We start from the raw sequence: 25,565 nt of genomic DNA, 5'->3' as shown, positions 1-25,565 counted from the left end.
GAGTTGAGTGTCTGAGCTTAAATTCCAGATACAGAACAGCAGAGGTAAGGTTTCTAGCACAGTAGACAGAGTAAAGACCTCCATCACAGCAGACAGGGGTGAGGTAGGACCTCCATCACAGCAGACAGGGGTGAGGTAGGACCTCCATCACAGCAGACAGGGGTGAGGTAGGACCTCCATCACAGCAGACAGGGGTGAGGTAGGACCTCCATCACAGCAGACAGGGGTGAGGTAGGATCTCCATCACAGCAGACAGGGGTGAGGTAGGCCCTCCAGCAGACAGGGTGGGGACTCTATCAGGCCTGAATTGGGAAGACAGCTGCTTCTGGCTAGGAATCTTTGAGGGATAAAAGGCTTCATTGAAATACAGGTTTCAGGGAGACTTCCAGGATGCTCTGGGTGAAATCACTCTTAGGAAAGCCCGTCGTTAGCAGTAAAATTCCTCGTAGCTCTCAGGCTTGGGAGACTGATTCCTGAGGCTGGTGCTGGAGGATGCCACAGGGTCTCAGGGTCACCCTGTTCTATCAGGAGCTTTCCTGGGGATTGGAGATGCAGATGCTATAAAAATGCACCTCTATCAGCGATGGCCGTGATGGTGGCACAGTGGGAAACAGAGGACTGGACCCTTTGGTGGGGTTACACAGTGGCCAAGATGCTGTGCACTTCCCCTGGCCACAGGAAGTGGCTGTAGAAAGAGCTACAGAAGCATCTTGAACTGCAGCCGCCTCTTCCTTCTTTAGCGGGGTGTTGTAGGAGTCAAACACACTGAGACACACTCATTCCCATTGCACTTGAGGAGAGAAATAGCTTCTCCCTGCTGTGTCCAAGACACTAAGCAAATTTGGAAGGCTAGGCAAGTAGATCCAGAGCTCAGGGGAATCATGCTGCCACTGAGCAGCCAAGGCAGGGCTCATGACCCTGAGGGCTTGTGTTTCTCACCAGGCAACAGAGAAGGCCAAGGCCAGGCAAGTTCTACCTTCACATGCCAGATGAACCCCAAGTAAGCAGCTTCCTGCTCCAAATTCATCTTCTACAGGCAAGAAAGCACTTGAGAGAAGGTAACAGGCCTGGACTCTGCCTGCTCAGGAATTTAGCTCGGCTTCCTCTCCTTACTCCCTCTACAAACTGGTCTGGAGAACTTTTTTTTTTTTTTTTGGTTTTTCGAGACAGGGTTTCTCTGTGTAGCTTTGCGCCTTTCCTGGAACTCACTTGGTAGCCCAGGCTGGCCTCGAACTCACAGAGATCCGCCTGGCTCTGCCTCCCGAGTGCTGGGATTAAAGAACTTTTAAATCTCCTTTGTAATTGAGCAGTTCCCTTCCAAAGATTCTCATTTCTCCCCACATGGCAGGTGAGGCTTGCGCCCCCCCCCCCCCAGCACAGGAGTAGGCTGGGGTGTGATAGAGGTGAGCTAAGGTGGGCAAGACTTCGGGGCCAGGTCTCAGGCACATGTGGCGGGCAGGGGTGGGGAGTCCCTGCCTTGCAGCTGGTAGAGGGATGATGAGGTGGGGGTGGGGGCCCAGAGGGGGCAGAAGGCTTAGCTTATCAGCTCAAGCTGGCAGTCAGTCAATTTCAGACTGAACTGGTCCCTATCAAGACCATGACGTTAAAGACAGTATGGTTAACACTAGTCATCTTGAGGGGAGTAACAGTATTAATACGGATCCGCCCAAATCCTCCTGGCCACCTAGGCAGACTACTCAAGGCCAGCTCTGCATCCATTTCTGCAGCTGCTGGGTCCTGGAGCACGGAGAATTTGCGGGATAGAAACAGGACCCTGAGGTCAGGTTCCAGGATCTTTGTGTGTGTTAGCGTTAAAGGAATAAGAGCAGGGGAGTCCAAAGGAGTGAAGAGCCCCAGTAATGGGTCCTGACAGCCCAGTCATGGGTCCTGACCGTCCGGGTGCCGCAGACTGGCAGAGAGGCTGGGCGGGGACCTGGCCCGGGGCGGAGACGTGGCTGGGGACCTCGATGTAGCAGGGGACTAGCCCGCCAAAGCTTGGGTTAGGGGCGGCAGGAGGCGGGGTGACTCTGGGCCCCGCCCCGGAGAGTCGTTGCAAAAGTTTGCCTTCGGATCCTCTGGGGCAGAGTCTGGGTGAGCGAATTCAGAGGAAGGCGACAAGGTCCGGGTGCTGAGCGAGGTGACTGAACGACGGGGGAAACCTGAGGCCACGAGCGACCTCCGGAGCCCCGAGCCTGGAGTCTTAGCTAAGACACCGCAGCATGCAGCCAGCCCAGATGCGCTTTGCCGACCGAGGTGAGCGGGGGATCCGGCTGGAGCGGTTCCGGGTCTACTCGGACCACTTTTCGGATAAAATTCTAACCAAGTCGGGGCACCACGACCTGGGCTCGCGAATGCCTCGCATCGGGCCACCTCCTCCTCTTCTCCAGGCCATTCACTCCGGTGACCTAGCCGCCTCCCGGGGCTGATGGAGGGGTATAGGATTCTTTTACATTACAACCAGGGCTTTTTTAAACGATGTGTTTGTGATCCCTGAGCGTAGTGAGCCGGCTCTCCAAGTTCCCTCGCTATACTGGTCTAATTCAGAATTAGACGTCCTCATGGGAAGAAAATCTGGGGATGGGGGGTGTGTATGGTTTTTCCCTCAGGGGTGTGTGTGTGTGTGGGGGGGTGTCGTTCTTTTAAGTTTTATTAGCTACAAAATTCCAATTTTCTTAGCACTTCTCAAACTAGGCAATTAGGGGTGTCAGGCCTGGAGCTGGAATACAAAGGTGTCCGCAATGCGATAGTGAGGCTCCGCGGGAAAATTGGTCTGTCGGTTTTTAACTGAGATAGAACAGAGGGAAGGGCGGCTATTAACTGTGTGCCTGTGCATGATCTCTGTGTCCCTGTCTCTCTGGCCTTGGACACTCCTGATGTAAGAGGGACTTCTTGTCAGCTGTTTAAAGGAAATGCTTTGCTCTGAACATCACAGTAACATCACCCTGAACCCCCACCCCCACCCACGAGCTGGTGCTCTGAGAACTCCAGAGTCACTCATCATTCTAAACTCTGCAGTCAAAAATCTCCAGTATTGCATATCACCATCTACAAAGTTTATCTATTCCAAGTTCCTTCCTTCATAGGTGAAAACCAGGCAGACAGAGTCAAGAAACTGTAATTCTTAGAAAGTGGAGTAAAGGGTTACATACTGCAGGTAAATTGCTGACAAGCGTGGCTGTGATCAGGGCTGTTTTTTGAGGTGATGGTGGTGGTGAGGTGGTGTGTTTGTTGAGGGGGGAGAGTGTGTGTGAGTATGTGTATGCATGTATGTGTATGTGTGAGTGTGTGTGAATGTATGTGAGTGTATGTGTATGTATGTATGTGTGAGTGTGAATATGTGTATGTGTATGTGTATGAGAGTGTGTGAATGTGTTGTGAGTGTGTATGTGTGAGAGTGTATTGTGTATTGTGTGTGTGTATGTGTGTGTGAGTGTGTGTGTGCTGTTTGAGGAGCTGTGGAGGTATCTAGATCCGTAAGCTTCTTAAGGGGTACAGAGCTCAGGCTGGGGTGTGTTGCATTGCCATAGAATCCCATGTTGGGTCTTCCCATCTGCAAACCAACAGATATCACATCCGGCCAGTGTCACTCTGCTTTCACACATGCCAGAGAGTCCACCTGCAGAGCCCACCCTTAGGGACCCCTTAACATAGGGAGAATGATGTCATAACCATTTAGCATCTTTCCAATGTCATTGCTCTTTATGATTTGTTTGTTTGTTTGTTTTACCTACACGACCCTCTGGTTTTCTACCATATTTGGATGTAGGAACTCTCATTTCCTGCGAAGCTTTATGTGTTGGCCTGATGACCTGCTTCCCATGAATCAGGGACTGGTCCTCTTTCTGGAAATCATGACACTTTGTTCCATAGATCTCTTCCTTGATGCCTACAGTTTATGAATATATTTTTGTTACAAGAATAATACAAATTTGAGTGTGTCACAATTTTGAAAATGTTGGTGTTCCCTTTTTCTACCAAAGGCTGGAGGCCGCTTTTAAGCAAGCTGTTTGTGTTAGCTGGGATGTGGTGCTGGGGTCCCTGAATCTTCTCATCATGGCTACCTTCCAATTCCGTGTTTATCAATTTTGGATCCATGTTATAGGATTCTAAAAGGTTTTCCACCACCCTTGGAAGAGGTGCTCAGCAGATGGCTGTGCTCCTTGGCTTTGGACATTCCTTGCAGTCTCCTGTCTTTGGAGTTATCTAAACATTCCGCCAAAGCTCCCAGACTGGTATTCCAGTAGCTTCAAGCAATTAGGCTGCAAGACACTTCAGAGGCTCTTAGCACCTCCTAGTTAAGGGACCTATGACAAGTGACTGACTCATAAAAAGCTAATCCCTGAAGGGATGGGCTGGAACAGATGCCCTGGCATCTAGCCTAGATCTACCACTAAGAATGCATGATCCTCCCCGCAACCTCAGTTTCCCCATGTGTCCATTCAGAAGTCACATGCTATTTTGGGGACTAGATGTGACATGGAATGGCCAGGATGGACTTCCTGGGCAGGATACCCCATGTTCGTGCATGTCTTTAACTTTCTGATGGAAGCTATTTCCACATATTTACAATCACTTTCTGGAAGCTTAGCATAAGTTGGTCCCCTGCCCTTACTGAGAATTTGATAAGACTGACTGGCAGGCAAAGGAGAACAAAAATATAGAGACCTTGCATCATAATCTGATGCCTTCTTACAGACGAGTCTTTTGGCTCAGGACGTTCGCACGGCACCCAGCATTCTTGGGACATGACCTCCATCTCTGGGGTTTCTTGGACTGCATCTGGATCTGTAACTTCATCTTGTTTGCTAATGAGAAGGATATGTACAGCAGACAGCAGGACCTGGAAAGCCCCACCAGGCAGAGGGACTTGTATCCATGCTTGAAGGAAAGCAAGTGGGAGATACGGGAAGCCTTCACCCAGCTTTCATCTGTAAGCTTTATCTCACAGGGTGCTTCACTGATGAGCTTAGTGTGTGAGGCTGTGCATTCTGTCCTGGACTGTCTCTGGAGGCAGAGTGAGGTCAAGGCAGAAAACCCAGAGTGAGGGGACTCATTAGCAAAGGAACTTTCCAGGATCGGGAGCCATGAACTGGCCCGCTGGCTATTTCATTTCTCAGTTCTTGTAAAAGAAAAAGAAAATGAAGCAAACCCTGGCTTTCCAAGAAATGTCGCTCACTGTCAAATAGTGGATGCTTTAATTCCGTTTGGAGGATGAGGTCACTGATGTCTCTGGAAAGACATGTCTTTACAGACATGGAGTTCTTCCTCTGACCAAAAGAGATTTCTTTTTCTCCGAGAGAGAAAGAGGGAAGGAGGAAGGAGAAAAGGATAAAAAAGAGAAGGAGAGAGGGAGGGGAGTGAGAAAGAGACGGGGAAACACTAGACAGCAGAAATAGTCCCCCTCCTTTTCCTTCCTTTTATAGTCTGTTTACTTTTTAAACTGACATATGGAGAAAGTGAGTCGCTAGGGTAGAAGGCACATCTGGAATCCATCGGACCCCTCTCCCAGGCTCGCTTTCCCCAGGGGATGCTGCTTTTGGATTGGGGGGGGGCAGGCATGCCTAATATCGGCGAGGTCTCGTGTGGGGTCACCCATCATGGAGCCATTTGGTCAAGGCGTCTCCTTCCTTCTTGGCAAAAAGAAAATATGTTTGGTGTCAGAGTGCTTCAAGGAAAGCTGTGTGACCCTAGTGCCATGAGGCCAAAGTGAGAAGGCTCAGGTGACGGCTGCAAGGACAGCTCAGAGGTGAACAGTGGCTCCCACTAAGCACAGAGTGACTGAGGACTCCAGCTTAGTCCCGATGAGATGAGAGGGGGCCAGGAGAGGGGAGTGAGGCCTCTGCAGGCGGGTCAGAGTGCTGGCTAGTGCAAACCTTGGCAGTGAGCTGGTGAACACAGGCAGGGGGTTGCAGAGGAATCTGTGCTGGGACCAGAGCTGCTGAGGGAGCCCTCTCCCCTAGAGCTCAGGGGGACCTCTCTACCTGTGGAATGTGCCTCACATTTTAGAAGACACACTCACTAGTCTGTGTATGACCACAATCTCAACATCAGATTTCTTTATATATAAAAAAAAAAATCCTGTATGAGTGGTGTGTGTGTGTGTGTGTGTGTGTGTGTGTGTGCGCGCTCTCTCTCTCTCTCTCTCCCTCTCTCTCTCTCTCTCTCTCTCTCTCTCACACACACACACACACATACACACACACACACACACACACACACACACACGTGTGCGTGCGCTCATGTATGCCAGCATGTGTGTGGAGGTTAAGGGACAACCTTGGGTGTCAGTCCTTGTCCCCTATCTTGTTTGAGACAGGGTCTCCTTTGTTGTTCACTGCTATGTATACTAGGCTAGCCCATCTGCTGGCAAATCTGGGTATTCTTCTGTCTCCTATCTAGTGTGGGAGTGCTGGGATTTCAGAAATGCACTATCATGCCTGGCTTTACAAGCCACCTGGGGATTCAAACCCAGGCTCTCAGCCTGTGCAGAAAGTGCCTTCCCCTCTGAGCCATCTCCACAGCCCAGGAGCTTCCTTTCTTTCCAAGGGAAATGAATCAGCAGTCCAATTTACACAGTCATTGCTTCCCCAAAGTAGGATGCAAGACGGCCTGCTGCATCCACCTTGTCTTCAATGGAGGTACCTTGATCCGTTTCACAGTCAGAGCTGGACAGAGAGACCAGCACTTCTGGGTCATGGTTACAGCCCACCCTTTATACCAGTGTGCCCCTTAGAAACCAAGGGCGGCCGGTAAAGATGAAGGCATCTGTTCACCAAAAGAATGTGTGAGAAACAACACTTGGCCATGGGAGAAATTGCCCTTGTCTGTAAGTCAGATCCAATAGAGGGTGATGTGCAGACACACAACGGATTGAGAGCAAGAAGGATTTGGCTGCATCCGCAAGCCTGGTTCACATGAGCATCCTGGGGAGGAAAACACGCCAGGTATGGAGTATCCCATGAGTTCATTTATATACTGAAAGAAACGGTATAAATTCACGCGGGCTGGGGAACCCAGACAGTGGTCATGCTAGGTGACCAGTAGAGACTCCTGGTGGCCTATTGCTGATCTGAGTGCTGGTCTCAGGTGTTTTGGTTGTGTGGTGTGGGTCAGGTTGGCTTCCTGGTGCACTCCTGTGGTGACTGGGTGGCAATATTGAAAAGAGCTCACTGATACCCAAGGCTCAGGCTTTCTTCTAGCAAAGTGGAGGTCTGTGGGTGGCACCCCTTGGGGACAGAGGGAAGAGCTCCTGTGTCCTGCTGCTGCCATGCACAGTGACATCCAGATGTATCCCAAATCATCTGGTGTTTAGTCCTGGACTTAGCTCCCAGGATATGGCCAGCTTTATGATACTGATAAACCAGAGAAAATACATGTTTAGGTCCCAATGTGACAGCTTCAGATTGTAAATGCAGAGACTCATCTTCAACAGAATATGTTATGTAAAATCTCAGCCGCTTGAGAGAGGAGTTTTAATTAAGGGGAACCATCGTCCAGGCTTTAGTGGCAAAGTGGGTTAGCCTACAGGCCTTTGGCCTTCGCAGGTCCTGGCACGCCTGCTATCTTTATTGTGGTTATTTAATTGTTAGGTGTTTGCTTCACTGTTCACCTGTTTCTCTCTCACTCTGCTCAACCGTCTATGTGCTCTCGCTGAGATCCCCGGTTTTTCACCTTCTGTTCCTCCTAGATGGAGTCCAGATCGGTGATTTCAAGGGGCTCTCGTCCCCTCTGCTCACACTTGAGGCCAAAGCCCCAACTTCCCAGGGAGCGATGAGGTGTGTCGAGTGCTGTGGGAGGTTGGGAAAGCGAGGCACAGGAGACAGCTGAGTTAGTGTAAGAATATCCCAAGGGCTGGGCAGATGGCTCCGTTGGTGAAATGCTCGTCCGCCTCTCACGCATGAGAAGCTGAGTTCCAGTCCCAGAACTCAAGTGAAAAAGAAGGGTATGGTGGTGCATGCCTGTAATCCCAGTGCTGGGGACACGGGGACAGGAGGATTCCTGGGACTTTTTGGCCAGCCAGTCAAGGCTTCTAGGCAAGTTCCAGACCATTGAGAGACCTCATCTCAAAACAAACAAATAAACAAACACCCAAGGTAGACAGCATCTGAGGACCACACCTGAGATTGACCCCTGGCTTCCACATGTGTGTGCCCACACATACGCAAAGGTTACTCTAAGTTTTCACATCTTCCCTAGAACAAGAAACCTGGAGCTGAGAATCAGTTTCCACCTGCGCTGTGATCCAGGGCTTCAGACACAGGGTGTCCATCCTGGGACAGAAACCCCTGATTGCAGAGCAGATAGCCCAGGGACATTTTGAGACAAACCTGGGCATTGTGGCATTGTGGGTGGCACAGCTAGTCACGTGATGGGGACAGAGCATAGTGTGGGAGGAACATAGCGTGATGGCTACTGTGACAGGGACAGCCCTCACAGGACATGGGGCTGGGCACTGGTCATGATGATGACGTTTCCTGCCTTTGGTATCTAATCTTGACTATCAACTCGATGGCATTTAGAATCATCATGGAAACAAACTTCTGGGCACGGCTGTTTTCTAGATCAGGTTAATTGAAATGTGTGGGCAGCACCGTTCCATGGGGCGGGGTCCCGGACTGAATAAGAATGCCAGCTGAACACCAGCAGTCATCTCTCTCTGCTTCCTGACTACATGCAATGTGACCGTCATGCCTTCCCTGCCACGGTGGACCACACCCTTGACCCGGGAGCCAAATAAACCCTTCTTTCCCCAAGTTGATTTTGTTGGATATGTTGTTGGATCTCAGAAAACCATGGCTGCTTCTAATTTCCAGTCTTCAAATGAGAGCTTGCAATGTTTTTCTTAAAGTGACGGCAGCCTCAAGGAAAGGTCATGAGAGCTGCTGTGACCCTAGAAGATGCCGTAAGATGAGTAGAATGTGACAGACAAGATTTAAATAAAAATCTGGAGGGGTGGGCTGGGGGCGAGTGCTCATTTAGCAGTCAAGAGACTGTGAGTTCAATCCCTGGCATAAAACTGAGTCCGGTGGCTCCAGCTTGTATTCTCAGCACTTGGGAGGCAGAGGCAGGAGGGTCAGAAGTTCAAGGTTATCATAGCAACTGCTAGGTCAGGCTAGGTTACATGATCCCTTCCGTCAAAAAAAAAGCACGAGAACAACCACTACCACCCTCATCACCACCACCACCACCACCACCACCACCACCACCACCACCACCACCACACCACCACCACCACACCACCACCACCACCATCACTACCACACCACCGCCATCACCACCACCAGGGTGGTTAAGAGTAGAAAGGGACTTGCAGAATTGTCCTGCCTGCCTCAGGGAGAAGCTTTAGAAGAGCAGTGGGGAGCCTGGTTGGGGTGAGACGGGGCTCAATGGATGACAGGGGTCCTGACAGGTGAGCCCCTCTGTGTCACTGGCATCTCATCCTCAGAGCAGCTCTCTGAAGTTAAAAGAAGGCAGCGCAAAGCGTTCCACCAGCCAGCAGGCAGCACTCAAGCTGCACTTCACCCACTCCCTCTGTGGTCCCAGGCAACTCTCAGAGCTGGCCTAGGCCAAGGGCCGTTCCAGGTAGAATGTAGACATGAATTCAGACAGTTCCTGGGGATTCCAGAATAGCAGATGTCTTTGAGGGCCAGGAACTAGAAGATGTCTCTGCCAAGAAGCCATGGGCCTCCTCTTCCCAATGTCGCCCACTAGGCCTCCCAAGTGGTGGAGAAAGGAAAGGCTTGCACCGTCCACTGCTCCCAAAGGGGTCCCAGGGGTGCAGAGCCCTTCTGTGGTCACTTTTTCTTCTCAGCCCCCTAGCACCACCCATGGAGGAACCACTGGTATCCTTCAGGGATTAAAGTCACTGCAGACCTGTGGAAGAAACTCCTGGTGGTGGGTGAGGTCCTACTGTGTTCGTCCATGTGTCTAGGAACCAAATTTAGGGCTGGAACTTAAACACTGTGAACAAACGCTCACTGTGGACAAAAAGTGGGCTGTTTTCAACTCACTCCACTTGGACCTCATTGGACATTTAAGAACCCAGTAACTTTAACTTAAAATAGGTGAGTCTAGAAAGGGGGTTGGGAGGAACAGGAAGAGGTTAGACACAGCTGGACAGAGGAGTCAGTTCTAGAGTTCTGCAGCAGAGTGAGTTGGCTTGGGTTCATAACAATAAAGAATTCAAAGACAGGGGTTTCAAACTTGCAAACATTTAAGGAGGTAAGGACGCTAATGGCTATGCTTTGATTATTACCCACGGTATACACATATCACCACACCGCACCGGCAAATACGTACAATTATGTGTGTCAACTACAAATGAAGAATGAATGGGAAATCTGTGGGAATCAAGCCTTCACAGCTCAGCTGCAGAGCCTCAGAACCATGCGGTCGGATGGAGATGAGCCACAAGCCAGGTTAACGCATCCGAGGGCCAGTGGGCAGGACTGGGGAGTGGCTGTTAGTAAAGTGCTTACCATGTAAGCATGAACTTGAGTTCAGGCCCCCAGCACCCACGTGGAAAGCTAGTCTGGTGGCAGGCACCTATAATCCTAGTGTCGTGGGCAGATAGACAGGAGGATGCCTGGAGCTCAGTGGTCAGCCAACATGGCTGCATGGGTAAGCTCCAGGTTCAGTGACACACACATGCAGGGGCACACACATGCATGCATTTGCAACACACACACACACACACACACACACACACACACACACACACACAATTTCTTGAGGGCCCGGTGCTTGCATTAAAGACCTTCACAGCAATCCTGTGCATGTCCTTTCTTCTATTCACAGGCCTTGTGAATATGCTAACTAATACTCCCAGCGCAGACCTCTGCATTTCAAGCCATACTCAAAGTTCATGTAATTTCCTCCCTTTCTGCCTTAACCTCCGCGGGAGCTTCCAGGCCAGTCCACAGTCCTTCCTCCCCGGGTTCTGCTCAGTGCAGTGGCCTCAGGGTTCTTGTTCAGCCTCAGGCTGCCCTTCCTGCCCGGCCTGTGTGGTCAGGCTGTAAGGCTCTCTGCCAGGTGGGCCAAAGGCCCTCCAGACCTCAAGGGATTTGGTCCAAGGAAGTATGAGATGCTTCCCATGGTGTCACTCCAAAACTCATCAGGGAGGACTCAGAACTCCTTCAGACACCATTCATTCCCCCTACCGTGTCCTGATTTTCTCTACCCCTCCTTTCCTACCTCTCCTTCTCCCCTCTGTCCTTCCTTCCTCTCTCCCTTCTCCCCTCCCTTTTTCTCATCCTGAGAAAAATCGGACTCCCTCTGCAGCTGGGAAGAGTGGTTTACCAGCTCCCACGTGGCGGGTGAGAACTAACTCAGTATTTCCTGGTGCCTGGAGGTTCCCAAGTGGAAGCTTGCTCGCATCTTCTGCCTTGGTTTCGTGATTCTCAGATTCGCGCACTGAGGTTTCTTCTCTGGCAGCTGCAGGGCCCTAACAGCTTTTCCTGGTCTCTATCTTAGAAACTTGGCCTGCGTTCCAAGCTCTCCCTGTACACCAGCCCTCCAAATGCGTTAGCATTTTCCACACCGACGGTCAGTTCATAGTGATCACTTGATCCAAGGTTCCCTCTACTTTATCTCTTTACAGAGCCTTTTTTCTGCACTCTTGCTGGATCCAGGCTTGCACGCCTTCCCGAATCCACCACCACGGTCCCAATTGTTCCTTGAAATGAACGTTCCTGGAGCGCCCTCTCGTGGACTGTTGAGGTAACCATCTGTCTATAGACAGTCATGGCTACGCATGCGCAGGACCACCAGCCCATCTTCGGGAATGATACTCTCCGGAAACATTACGATTACGTAGGGAAGCTAGCAGGCAGGCAGGACCCCCCTGACGGTGGAACCCTCGTCACCACCGTCCTCTTCTTGGTCACCTGTAGCTTCATCGTCTTGGAGAACCTGATGGTTTTGATTGCCATCTGGAAAAACAATAAATTTCACAACCGCATGTACTTTTTCATCGGCAACTTGGCTCTCTGCGACCTGCTGGCCGGCATAGCCTACAAGGTCAACATTCTGATGTCGGGCAGGAAGACGTTCAGCCTGTCTCCGACAGTGTGGTTCCTCAGGGAGGGCAGTATGTTCGTGGCCCTCGGCGCGTCCACCTGCAGCTTATTGGCCATTGCCATTGAGCGGCACCTGACCATGATCAAGATGAGGCCCTATGACGCCAACAAGAAACACCGCGTGTTTCTTCTGATTGGGATGTGCTGGCTGATTGCCTTCTCGCTGGGCGCCCTGCCCATCCTGGGCTGGAACTGCCTGGAGAACTTTCCTGATTGCTCTACCATCTTGCCCCTCTACTCCAAGAAGTACATCGCCTTCCTCATCAGCATCTTCACAGCCATTCTAGTGACCATCGTCATCCTGTACGCGCGCATCTACTTCCTGGTTAAGTCCAGCAGCCGAAGGGTGGCCAACCATAACTCCGAGAGATCCATGGCCCTGCTGCGGACCGTGGTGATAGTGGTGAGCGTGTTCATAGCCTGTTGGTCCCCCATTTTCATCCTCTTCCTCATTGATGTGGCCTGCAGGGTGAAGGAGTGTTCCATCCTGTTCAAGAGCCAGTGGTTCATCATGCTGGCTGTCCTCAACTCCGCCATGAACCCTGTCATCTACACTCTGGCCAGCAAAGAGATGCGGCGTGCCTTCTTCCGACTGGTGTGTGGCTGTCTAGTCAGGGGCAACGGGACCCAGGCCTCACCCATGCAGCCTGCGCTTGACCCAAGCAGAAGTAAATCAAGCTCCAGTAACAACAGCAGCCATTCCCCAAAGGTCAAGGAAGATGTGCCCCATGTGGCCACCTCTTCCTGCATCACTGACAGAAACAGACCACTTCAAAATGGGGTCCTCTGCAAGTGACCATCTCCAAAGGGCCAGCTCTGCAGCACACTTATTTATTGCATGTGTTACTTCCATGTGGGCTCTTAGAGACCTTGACTTTGGAGGTCTGCTTGATGTGGCCACAGTGTGGGCATCTTCTGAGGAGGAGACCCAAGGAACCATCAACACATTTCAGCCTGGATATGGACGTGCCTTGTCTGTTGCATGCAGGCTCCATCCTTCTGAATGTACCAAGCTGCTGATATCATCCACTGCCTTTGGATGCCACTTTCCCTGGTCCAGGTGCCAGAGGGCAGGTGGTGATGTGCTATGCACAGTGCACCTTGGGATGATGTTTTGTTATTTTCACACTACATTTATTTTTTCACAGAATGGGTGCTCGTGTATGTGTTTGTCTGCTTCTGTGTTGCCTAGGATGTGTACACCAGGTTTTCCCAGGTAGAACCCACATGAAGTGCCAGTCCTCCGTGCATTATGGAACTGTTTCTCCAAACCTGCCCCCACTGCTCTACCAGGTTCAAGGTCACCACCACATGCTAAGGTGATGTGCCCCTCCCAGTCCTCTAGCATTGGCGTTTTAGCTCATAGTAGTGAAAAGTTACTAAAGCTCTGTGTCCTCAAAAGCCTCACCAAAGAGAAGCCCAGATGTGTGGGTCCCTCTCTCTTGTGTCCCATGCATAAGCTTAAGCACATCTGAAAGCCAAATTATGTGATAATTTGGGCATTTCTGAACATCACAGAAAAGCCAGCTAGGCTCTCTCAGAACCCACTAAGGAAAGAGCCCATAAGGAGAGGTAAGGTGCTCTCCACTGTGGGTCTCCTTTCCAAGGGAGTCAGTCTGCTGCATGTGGGAGCTGCCAGCAGTGAGGTTTACAAGCCAGCCTTCAGCTGGATGATGCTGAGTTCAATTCTACATAGAAAAGTTCGATGTCAAACGTCCCCTTTGCTGTCACTGGCAAGGAGCTGGAGCTACCAGCAAAGCTTCTCAACTCCCTCAACGTGAGCCCTGACCAGGACCATTCAGTGAGAGGACTCTGCCAGGCTAGGAGGTATGACATGGCTATTTGCACATTCTTCAGAAAGAAGCATCGTCATTCCCTTATGGCGGATGCCCCCACCACTTGGACCTGCATTCCTTTGTCCACTTTGTAAAGGAAGCGCTCAGACGGCACCTCTGAACTGCCCCTCCCCAAGGATTCCAGCCACAGGCCACACAGATGGAATGTCGTCGTCGTCGGTGTGTCTAGTGGGCTGGCCAGCACCCATGCTCCCAGAGAAGCCTTCCAAAGGACTCTCACTTGGGGGGAACCTCATGTCAGAGCTCCCTGTAAGTTGATTAGCGTCAGAGACCATTACCTTACGAACCCTGCCTTCACACACCAGGAGCCTTTGTAAGCTGATTTTACTCTTGGTGGTTACCTGATGGCATTTGTTCTTGCTTAGGGATCCTAGGTAACCATGAGCTGATTGACTAAAGAGTTTCTTTCACGTCACTCCTGGTGGATACAGCACGCTGCCGAGAAGATGTTCTGCTGGAGCGTTGCTCTGTGCTCTTCTCTACATCACTGAGAAAAAAAAGAACCTATTCTCTTGTCACAAGCATTGACAATCCAAGGCATTTCTGGGAAAGGAAAGCATGAAAAAGTGTCAGGCTAAGGAAAACAAAACAAACAAACAAACAAAAAAAGCAAAAACGAAAAAAAAATAGACCAGTGTGTGGCAGAATTGAGGTGGGAACAGAAGGGCTGGAGGACATGCACCTTTGTGCCTTGAGGATGGACCTGGGTCACTAATATCAATAACACATTTTGCATGGCCCTGGCTGGTGATATCCTCCTGTGGCTGTTTCCACTTGGCAGCCCCTGCTGGGAGCCATGCCTACCATTCCTGCTAGGAGGCAACACCATTTGTAGCATGACAGACTTTGAAGCAATTGAACTTAAAAATACACTAAAATCTAATTGTGCTCACTTGATATACTCAAAACTGGTGGATCACCTGTGGTGCCGGTGTTCACTGCTTCACTAGCTGGCCACCTACCTGTACAGCATTTAGACGTTGAGTGTGTGCAACCCTCACCCTGACGGTCAGAAACAAGTGACCTGCCACCAGAGAACCTGGGGCCCACCCAGGGCTGTGAGCAACCTTTACTACTTGCAGTTTATGTTTATTAATAATTAATAAAACTAAAAGACTTCATATAAAACCCATTCTTGGGGTCTGTGTGGTAGACTTTTATTGTTTCACAAGAGACACTTGAGGGTATAAGGGGGTGGTCTTGCTTCTCCCTTGGTACCTGGTCTCACAGCATTTCAGGAATAAACCACATTTAGTAACCCAGTCACTGTGTCCCATTATCCCCCAGCCCCATCTCGTAAGTGATGTTACAATGAAGCTTTAGTGTGCTGGATGCTATGGATACCAGTCTGGGGAGATACTGTTTTACTGTTGTTGGTAGTGGTGGTGGTGAGCATGTATGTCTGTGGTGTGTACATGTGTGTGCACATGTGTGTATTGTGCAGGCAGGAGTAGAGGTCAGAGGTTGATGTTGGGTGTCTTGCTCTGTTGCTCTCCATCTTATTTTTTGAGACAGAGTCTCTCACTGAACCTGAAGCCGCCTGTTTCGCTAGACTGACTAGCCAGCAAGCCCCTGCGATCTGTCTTCCTCCTGCTGGGATTACAGACACAAACTGCCGAGTGAGGCTTTTATGTAGGTAGAAGGCATCCCCATGGAGCCATTCCCAGCCTAGATCCCATGTTTGGAAGAATGGTAATAGCCCCTCTATAGGGGAGAAATTACAAAATAAAAAATAGAAACATTGTCTGAGCAGAGCATCAGACTGGGTGGTGTTTGCCAATGCTGTGCAAGGCGGGCAAGCAGGTCAGCACCATCCCTTGGAACTGGCTCTCTGTCTTATAAGTGGTAACTTTTAGCCTCTAACCTGGATGCCAGACAAAGAGAATCCATGTTTGGCATGTTGTTCTGGAGACTACAGTTGTTATAACTTGTAGCTGAAGGTCCCCAAGGCAGCCTTCCCACTGTCTCTCACCTCTGACCTGCCCACAGCCATCTGTGTTCCAGATCGCAAAGTCAGTGTGAATCTTTTGAAGTGTTTCTGCCAAAGTCACCATTTTTTCTTCTGAGGAAAAGCAGAACACTTAATTTCTAGAGAAAACTTTTCAATCTATCCTCCTGTCTTCTGTGAAGCATTATAAGATTCGGGGCTGGCGAGTTGGCTCAGCGGGCAATGGCACTTGCTGCTACACTTGATGGCCTGAGTTAGACCCCCAGGACCCACATGATAGGAGGAGACAGTTGACTCCCACAAGTTGTCCTCCGTCTTCTACACATACATTACGGCACCATACAAACATAAGCTCCATCACGCAAACAGGAGACAACTTTTCACAGTAGCCTTTATTGCCAACAGACTTACACCTATAGTCACTGAAACAATTAACTATTTAAAAATGTTTGCTTCTCTCAATCTTTGAGCCATGGTTCTTCTGTGCTGGGAAAGAGCTGTTCACAGAATTGTAACAAGGTGCGTTTTATAGAAAATGTCTAATTACGACGCTGGTTCCATGCTTTGGAAACTGTGTGGACAAGTGCAAACCTCATCACCCAAATGTTTTTAGTGTCTAAGTCAGAGGTTCAGAGGGGCTGCTATGGAATCCGGAATGCATGGATGGCTGTCTAGACGATGAAGGCACATATTCCAGTACCTAGGAATAACAAGGAGAGCAGCATTGTCTACAGCCCTTGGCTGCTACCTGCCATATCTGGGCCATGGGGAGGGATGCTGTATTCTGCCTCCACTTCTGGGTCATCCCAGAAGCTTGGGTGTGGTGTGCCAGGCCCATGGTGAAGGGCATGAGACGGGCCACAACACCATTCCCCAAAAGAGCAAGATGGAGTCCCTGGAGGTAAGGCAGTCCAAGCCAATTACCTTTGCCTGTCGTATCTTGGGATCTCTGAATGTTCACCAAATCATGTAAGTTTTATCATAGAAAAATGTCAGAAAACTTGAAATTGGTTTTGTGTTTCTACTCCTCCCAGGTGACTCAGGAAGCCAATTCCATGCCAGTATCAGAGAAGAAAGGCGCAGACTGGCCATAAGCCCAGGCAGACTGCGGCTACAGTAACAGTCTGTCTCACGAAAGTTAACAGAAACAAAAAATTTCCAAATACTCATATATCAATATGCATGGCCATCCAAATGCTTTTGAAAAACTATTAAATACCTTGTTACACATGACATTTATACTGAGCTGTCTCCTAATCCTGGGTCTTTAAACATCAAATGTTTAATTCTGAATACAAAGAAACTCACATAATTTCATAATACTCTAAAACAAGTTATATCCAAAGGTCGGTTGAACAGAGAACAGTCAACTGGCAACTCACACATAGTGTTAAAATTAAAAAAGAAAAAAAAAAAAAAGAAAAAGAAAAGAAAAGAAAACTCATCGCCCAAGCTTGGTTAGTCCATTCATTCAGCCTTGTGAGCTGTCGCTTGACTCCAGTGTTAGTGGCTTTGGTTATGGGAAAGTGTTGTGGGTACTGTATGACCAGTACCTTAGAAGGTTCACCCCACAGGATGGTCCTTTATGCACAATGGGCACATAAAGCTGTTCATTTCCTGTGGTTTCTCTCTTTTACCCTAAGACAAGAATAATTAACGTGTTTGGGAGGTCTCGGGGATTCACTTACCCAGGGCATCTGAGTGAGAGGAAAGGCAGGCTTGCAGCCTGCCTTCAGCATCCTGCTGACACCAGCAGTTTCCAGGCAGGGTTGCATCTTGAACTTTTGCACACTTTTCTGCCTTGCAGGCACCACAGTGCCACCTACTGTGCAAAGCCTTCAGAACCCCAGCTCAGTTCTGACCCTTGCTGGGTCCTAACTAGATGTGGGCACACCAGCACTGAAAGGCCTCCCGCATGCCAACATCTCACACTGCCCCAGGTGTGTTAGGGGTGGGGTTCCTATTAAATTATAAACAGGGGCAGATCCACCTATGTTTCCTTTTCTGTCCCAAGAGTCCCTCTAGGGCCAGCTACATAGGACATGCTGTACCAATGTGGCCAGGAAGGCTGGCAAGCCAAGTCAGGCTATGCCTGAGCAGTACTGGAGCCAGAACAGATGTGCGTCTACAGTTGTTTCATCTCTTTTCCTTTTATCCAACGTCTGCCCTTCCTTATCTTCCACTGACTGCCCTCCGGCTTCTACCGCTCAAGTGCTGGGATTACTAACATCATCACTATACCTGGCTTGCTTTCCCTCGGTCATGGCCCACAGTGACACTCCTCCCCCACTCTCCTTGCAAGCCATTCCTTCCCTTTTTGTGCCATGGTCTCACGTTCCACAGCACCCAGAACCCTGCTCCTTGAGTCTGCTGATGAGAGTCTATTAATCCCCTAGCTCTTGGTGCCATTTTGATTGACAGTTGTTCATGTTAGAAAAACCCAGGGGCTCATGATACCCAGCAAAGAGTTGATCTGTGTGTGGACACACACATGCTGAGTGAGGTGCACATTCCATCCAAATCAAGGAAAGTTTGTGTTTGTGTGTAACGTACACATGCAGTTCACACTCAAAAAACCTGGTAGAAAGTTGCAAGATTTTTTTTTCTGGCTGCTATAAAATGTGCCAGTTTTAAAACTGTGCATTTGTTGCTTGCAAACTTATAAATATGTATAAACCCCATTATAAATAAATCTTGTCTGGCAGATGGCATTTTATCTGCCAGCCACAGTTGCAGGGAGTTATAAGTACTTATTAATTCTCCATTTTTAAATTCACAGAATGGACCTGGGATCTAAGACATGAAGTGGTGTGAAAAAATTCTTCATAAAAGGTGGGGTAGGGGAGGGGAGTAGGGGCCACCAGTAAGAGTCAAGGAAGGGCTAGAACATTCACCAGTCAATGTCAAAGCTGAGACCCCAGGCATACCCATCATCCTCATACTGAAAATGCAAGCATGCTATCCTTGCTCTAGGCCCACTGAGTTGGGAGCTCGAAGGGCAGAGCCCTGAAATCTATGTGGGGGCTAAGCAGCCTGCTGCTTTGACATCTGCCTTCTGCTCTGACTGTTTATTATAAACGCCAGCCTCTGCTCCAGAATGTCCCAGCTTGCAGAGAATGCATGGGTGTACACAGGGCATGGCAGAAACCACTGGAGATAGCCTTCCACTCATGCTGGCTGCAGTGGAGCCCCTCCCTGCCCCCTCCACTGGCTACCTCAGGTGTGTTCAGTTCTGCTCCCAAAGCTCAGCAGCTGGTAGACGCCCCAGGTGTACACTTGATAGAAACATGCTCCACGATGTAACCATTCCTTATCAGCCACTTCCCTCTTGAGTCCTGGGATCATTTCCAAAATAAGCTATATGTACCCAAATCCCCTCTGGTGCCGCCTTTTGGGAGAACATCAGCTAAGTCACCAACCACAAGTCCTGTCTCTCATGTAAATGGCTGAGTCCTTCATGTGTTTTGAAATGTGAGATATGAGGATAAATGGACTGCTTGTTGTTTCCATACAGTGAGCTACATGTTTGAGCCTCAAAAAGCCTTAGTAAGTCCTGCATGCTTTCCAAGATCTAGCCACTGACTATTGCCATCCACTGCCTGGCTCAGTTTCTTCACCTGAAAAACAAGAGTTCCCTCCAAGACAGCTGAACTGTCTTGGAAACACTTGCTCATTATCTCAGACAAAGCCAAGCAGTCTAGATTTGTAATATGTTCCAGGAGTGGGGTTTATCTATACTGTCTTTCTTGGAAAAAACTTCAAAAGTTTCATAAGAACTAGCATCACGCAGATTTGTCTGGGCACATGATCTCTTTTGCAATCTTTCTTCTATCCTCCTCCTACTTAAAATCTGGCTGTCACCATTCACAGGGCTGTTTATAGATGGCATACCACATCTTTGGCTTGTGGAGGAGAAGAGAAATATGCTTTGTGAATGAAGAGTCCCAGGAAGAAACCTTCCATGCACTTCACATACTTATCAATCCACATCACTCCTTGAGGAAAGCCCTAGGGTGTGGCACAAGCCACGGCTCAGAGAACCCATCTGGCAGCCAAAGCCACACTGTTCTAGGTGTCCTGGGGCTGAGCTTTACTGTTCTAGGTGTCCTGGGGCTGAGCTTTACTGTTCTAGGTGTCCTGGGGCTAAGCTTTACTGTTCTAGTTGTCCTGGGGCTGAGATTTACTGAGGTGGTCACTGCTGCATCACCATCTCGGGGACATGGGGTTTCTACTCAACTCACTCCAACAAGAAGAGGATGTGATATTGGCTCTAATATGGAAATGAGGTGTCCCCTCTATGGCCACTCCCATAAGGAAGCCTCCTAGGTGTCTGATTCCGCCATGGGGAAAGCCTCCCTTTGGGGAAGGGGGCATTTTCAGGACACCAGGATGGACATGGAGCCTGGACACATGGCAACTGAGACCTGGAGCCTATGGACTTTGGGAAATTCATTCTCCCTTGTCTTTTCCTCCCTTCCAATCTAGGCTTTTCCTTCCACTCATGGTGTATCACAGCCTTTACTTACCACTGCCTCTGTTGCCAGGACAACCTCACAGTTGCCACATGTGGCCTATCTGGCATCAATCCATCTGTCCACCATCTGAGATGGCCTGTAACAGAAAGCTGCTCATCAAGGCTGAGCAGGCACCCAGCTCTTGGTTCTTTAAATACAAGAAGGACACCATGGCAACCTAAGTGTAGATTCAAGATGGAGCTATTTGAATGTGTCGTTAGCAGACTGCCCACCTGATGGTGGGGGGAGAAGTTCAGAGCCAACCTAGACCATGATGAGCAGCCCTATGGGAAGCCCAACCAGCCTCACCAGCATGGAGAGGCTGTTTGAAGCACAGCTAGCTCTCCCAGGAGGGCAAGGGAAAGAAGGACTAGGCAGGAGCTTTAGGGCCACTGTGCAAGAGCAGACAGGCTGCTTTAAGACTGTTGGGCCCCATCATGCACCACTAATAGATGCAGAGTTCTGGGTGGTGTAGCAGGATGCCCACAAGAAGGAGCATAGGATCCAAGCACACTTCGAATGCTGATGCCAGGCATAGACTCAGCCACTGTGCCCAGGAGCTGAAGACCTGAATGCACGATATAGTGCTGTTCTGCCTGGAGTTGCTGCTTTGTAGCCTGTAACCCTGCCCTACCCAGGCAGATATGGGCAGGAACCCGAAGAAAGAGGGACTCAGGCTCAAGGATGAGGCTTTGCTGGGTTTGCCTCCAAAGCCTGGTCTCCAAGCACAGACTAGCCCACAGCTGTGCACAGAAAACACTGAGTGAGAAGAATGACTCGGCTGTTAGCTGACCAAGGGACCTGAAGTGAGCCTCAGTTTCCCCATGTGTAAGTGATGTTTGAGGGAATGTCCCATCATATACACAGTGTTTGTAGAAGGAAATGATAAACTTGTGTGACCTCTGACATACTTTACAGGGAACATAGGTCAGAACATGGCTGCCTTGTGTCTGGAAGACTTCCCTAAGCACACGTCCAGTCCTGTAATCTGAGATCAAAATTACATATTTTGAATTAAAATTGAAAAAAAAACATTGACTCAAATACTTTCAATTTTCTAAATTGATTCCTATAAATCCTATCACCCTCAAACTCAACGCTGACTTCAGAGAAGACTGATGTAGTTCTGAGTGCTGCTTTTTAACTTCCCTGGAGAGGGAAATAAAGCAGAGCAAATGCTAAGGTGCTAACGGTCTGCAACACTTTACTGGTGACCTGAACATAGGCATTTTAGCCTTGCACAACATGGAGAATTCAAGAACAGGGGAAAAGGTATATATATTTGTATGTAGTACACATTCACACATGGGAGTAACAGGACCTGTATGTGTGTGCGCAAGGCATAGCCTCCTGAGGGACAGAGTGCTGGGTGACTCTTAGGAGCATCCCAAAGCCTATGTATATGGTCCCAGGGCAAGAGCCTGCGCCAGGGGCTATCAGTATATCTGCTCATCTCCAGGGCTTCATCCATGTAGTGTCTGCCACCAACACCATTCAGGATGAAGTAGGCCAGTGAGTGTTGACGCTAGGTTCCCCAGAATTCTAATTCTAGAACATTCTACCGCCAACTTGGATTCAGTGGGCCCTCAAAGGGTAAAAACTGAAAAGAGGCTCTCATGTACAGACCCTGGGATCTTCTCGACCCAGACTCACCCGTTGGCACCCAACTGACTACACAGCAGGAAAAGCAGTGTTCACACGCTTAGCTTTAGAGCCATGCAGAACCCTGATTTGCCTAATGGTTAAGTTTCCCCTTAACTACTCTTTTTTAAATATTAGTTTATTTTTATACATATGGGTATTTTTTCTTGCAAATGTGTATATGCATCATGTGTCTACTTGGTACCCATAGAGGCCCGAAGAAGATAGATACCCGGGATTTGAGTTACAGACAATTGTGAGCTGCCATGTGGGTGCTGAGAATTATTGAACTTAAGTCCTCTAGAAGAGAAGCCAGTGTTCTTAAACACTAGACACCCTCTCTATACACACACACAATTCCTCTTAAAACATTTAATTTATGACCGTCCAACCCTAAAGTGTTCAGAGTCCTATTTTACTGACCAGAGGTGCCACACTCATGGGGTCTCATGGGGACCAGAGCCCAGGTTGCAGTCTTATGAGGAGATACCAACCAACAAATGCATCATCTGCCTGTGTCTGTTAAGTCACAGAGTGATCACAGCCCAAATGTTTTTTAAGTCAAAGACACAGCCAATTTTCAAGCATGAAATCACCCACCATGAATTAACAGCTTCTGAGCTGGTAGGAAGAGGGTCAAGACAGAGGGCCATGGGTGTGATCCCTTTTCATTGGGCTACTGAGAAGATGTGGAAGGGAGAGGAAGGGGCTCGCCATCATCCTTCACTCCAGCTGGCTCCAAAGACTTTGGAGCATGATGCCCAGTATACACTAAAATGGGAGGAACAAGACAGTGGGTGTGTCTCCAAGGCTCAATTCTGGGCAGAAGCTGGTACATGCCTTGCAAGGCTCTTACACATGCTTTTTGTTCTACTGAACACAAGAGGTAGGTGGGAGGCCATTTCACCAACACCTTCCACGCACAGCCTGTGATGAACACACTGGCTTGAAGGACATACAGACCAGGAATACTTTCCATAGCCTGCCTTCCACAGACATTCATCACTATACTGATGAAAACAAAGGAAGCATTTGTCAATTGGAGATCTTAAGTCTTATTTTGTAACATATTTGGCCTCGAATGAATGCCCCAAATCCATACACACACAACTGGGGTCAAAGGTGATGGGTCCCCATGACCCAAACAACATGGGTCAAACATGACCTGAAACATGGCCCCAGAACAAAGGCAGAGTACCACCTGCTTTGGAGTGGGGCTTCAGTGGGTCATCACGTGACAGAAAACCCATTCACATGCCATCTGTCTGGGGGTACAGAAGCCAGAGCCAGAGGAGGCACATCCATCTGTGAACAAAGCTACAGCCCAGAACCAGCACTCACATGAGCTGTAGGGGCAGGAGCAGATGTTTGGGCAGCATGCTGCCATATTCTATCTTAAGTCTGTTTGTCCTGGAGCTGCCAGCTCACCTGCATTCACCCTGTGTTGTGCTTATATAGAACTGCAGATTACACCTTCCTAGCAAAATTTCCCAGTAGGTCAGCTGAATTAAAATTTTTGCCTGAACAACTACCATCAAATTTGCCTCTCACTAAAAACATACAGCATAGGGCATTAGTCTCACATCTTTCTTAGTCTTAAAAAATATAAATATAGGGCCCATTTGTACAGGATGTGTGGGTATATACACCTCTAATATGCATCTGAGATGTGTGGAACATGTTTATGAAATCTGAACTTGAAGGAAACCTCCCTTGGGAGGAGCTTTTGAGGAAGGAGATGTGCCCACTGACAGCGGCCCCAGTTCCCAGAGGCCGAGAGCAGTGGACCCAGGTCCTCCTGACCTGGCACAAGGCGTGCGGAGAGCGCTGGGCCAGCTCAGTGTTTCCTCTCCACTGGTTGCTGGAGGCAAAGCTCACTCCCTGCAGAGACGATGGGCAGGCTGCTCTCAAGATGGTAGTTGATGAGGTGGCCAATGCTGTCAAAGACCTTGTCCTTCGTCCGGATCTGTGAGGATTAAACAAGGAGAGGTTGAGCAGGTGTCAGATGAAGATAAGAAAGAACACATTGTGGTAGAACTATCCGGAACATCTGACTTGGCCCAGAAAGGCAAGGCGGCCTTCCTGGGTCTGAGGGATCACCTTGCTTCAAAGATGATTTCTGTAAAGACCCTGGTCACTGAAAACAGTTGGTCAGTTTAGTGTACTTCACCTACCTGTCCCTCTGAGGCAGTCCTTGAATATCTCAATCCACTGCCCTGTAGACACTGCCTACCTCATTCCTTCTCTCCTTGGCCTCACTGGGACAACAGGAAGTCCCAGCTAATGAAGACAAGAAAATACAGTAAAATATAGGTTAGGAAGGAAAACAAAACTCCCTTTGTTTACAGACGCCTGCATGACTATGATAAAAATCTGAGTGGACACCAACAATGAAAACTATTCTTGATCTAATGCACAAATTAAATTTCCAAGATCCAAAGTTAATATGCAAAAGCCAATCACAGGCCAGGGAGATGGTTCAGTGGGTACAGATGACCTGAGTCCAAACCTGGAACCCTTGTGAAGGTGGAGGAAGAGAGCCAGCTCCACAGAGCTGTCCTCTGACCTCCACACACACACCATAGCACACATGTGGTTTTACACACACACACATACACACACACACACACACACATACACACCACACCCAATAACAGTAAGTAAATAAAAAATTTTAAGTCAATCACTTTCTTACATACAAGCAATGACTATATAAAATTTGATATTTAAAACAGATACCAATTACATTAACATAAAAAGTTAAAAACTGAGGTATTCAATGAAATATTTAGGTATAAATTTATCAAAGTATATACTATATATATATATGTGTGTGTGTGTGTGTGTGTGTGTGTGTGTGTGTGTGTATAAAAGCTACAAAAGCCTGATATAAAAAAACAAAGATTTCATTGAAAAGAGAAAATATTCCATGTTCATGGATAGCCAGATTATGCCATAATTTCAGTCATTTCCAATGTGGTCTTTAGATTCCATACAATTCCAATAAAAGTCATTGCAAACTAAGTTGTTGATATAAATAATCTTTTCCTAAAGTTTATGTGAAGAAGGAAAATATCCAGTGTAGTCAGCAAAATACTGAAGGAAAAGAACAGGGTTGGTTCCACAGTCTAATGGTTGGCACTCTGGACTCTGAGAGAAAAGAACAAATATGGAAAATTGTCACCATTCAGGACTCACCATAAAGCTACAAGAATCAAGACAATGACAAGTGCCTCCATGGGACAGAAGAGGGAGCTTAGGATGGACCCACCAGATAATGACAACTAATATTAATGACAGATAAAGTCATGAGTTGAAGAAAATGGTATTTCTAACAGATGGTCCTAGAACAATTGGACATCCATGTGAAAAAAAAGACCATTAATTCAAACATATTAAACAGAAAATCATAAAACCCTTAGATGATATAGGAAAAAATATAGACAACTATGGTGTTAGATAAAAGAAAAATAATGGCAAGTTCACAGAGAGGAAGCTGACAGGAGATCACCCTTCAGAGGGGTTTTAT

The 25,565-nt window shown here is 48.6% G+C and overlaps 2 protein-coding genes across 2 annotated transcripts in view; one reads left to right on the top strand and one right to left on the bottom strand.

Annotated features, from left to right (window-relative positions):
* The first annotated feature begins 1,929 nt into the window (after positions 1-1,929).
* S1pr3 (sphingosine-1-phosphate receptor 3) lies at positions 1,930-15,065 on the top strand. Its single transcript, XM_059262279.1, has 2 exons — positions 1,930-2,253; positions 11,600-15,065. The coding sequence occupies exon 2, from the start codon at positions 11,743-11,745 to the stop codon at positions 12,871-12,873; it is 1,131 nt and encodes a 376-aa protein (XP_059118262.1). The 5' UTR covers positions 1,930-2,253; positions 11,600-11,742; the 3' UTR covers positions 12,874-15,065.
* An 8,808-nt stretch (positions 15,066-23,873) lies between these two features.
* Positions 23,874-25,565, bottom strand: part of Shc3 (SHC adaptor protein 3) — a 58,684-nt gene continuing 56,992 nt past the window's right edge. The window contains exon 11 of the mRNA XM_059262473.1: positions 23,874-24,002. Within this exon, the coding sequence (XP_059118456.1) occupies positions 23,874-24,002 (129 nt within the window). The remainder of the gene's footprint in view (positions 24,003-25,565) is intronic.

The sequence above is a fragment of the Peromyscus eremicus genome, chromosome 5 (genome assembly GCF_949786415.1).
Source record: "Peromyscus eremicus chromosome 5, PerEre_H2_v1, whole genome shotgun sequence".
In the NCBI taxonomy this organism is placed as follows: Eukaryota; Metazoa; Chordata; class Mammalia; order Rodentia; family Cricetidae; genus Peromyscus; species Peromyscus eremicus.
This window is presented reverse-complemented; position numbering and strand designations above follow the sequence as displayed.

Bases quoted from the DNA above. Each gene is read 5' to 3' on its own strand.
- S1pr3 (XM_059262279.1), top strand. From the start codon at position 11,743: ATGGCTACGCATGCGCAGGACCACCAGCCCATCTTCGGGAATGATACT.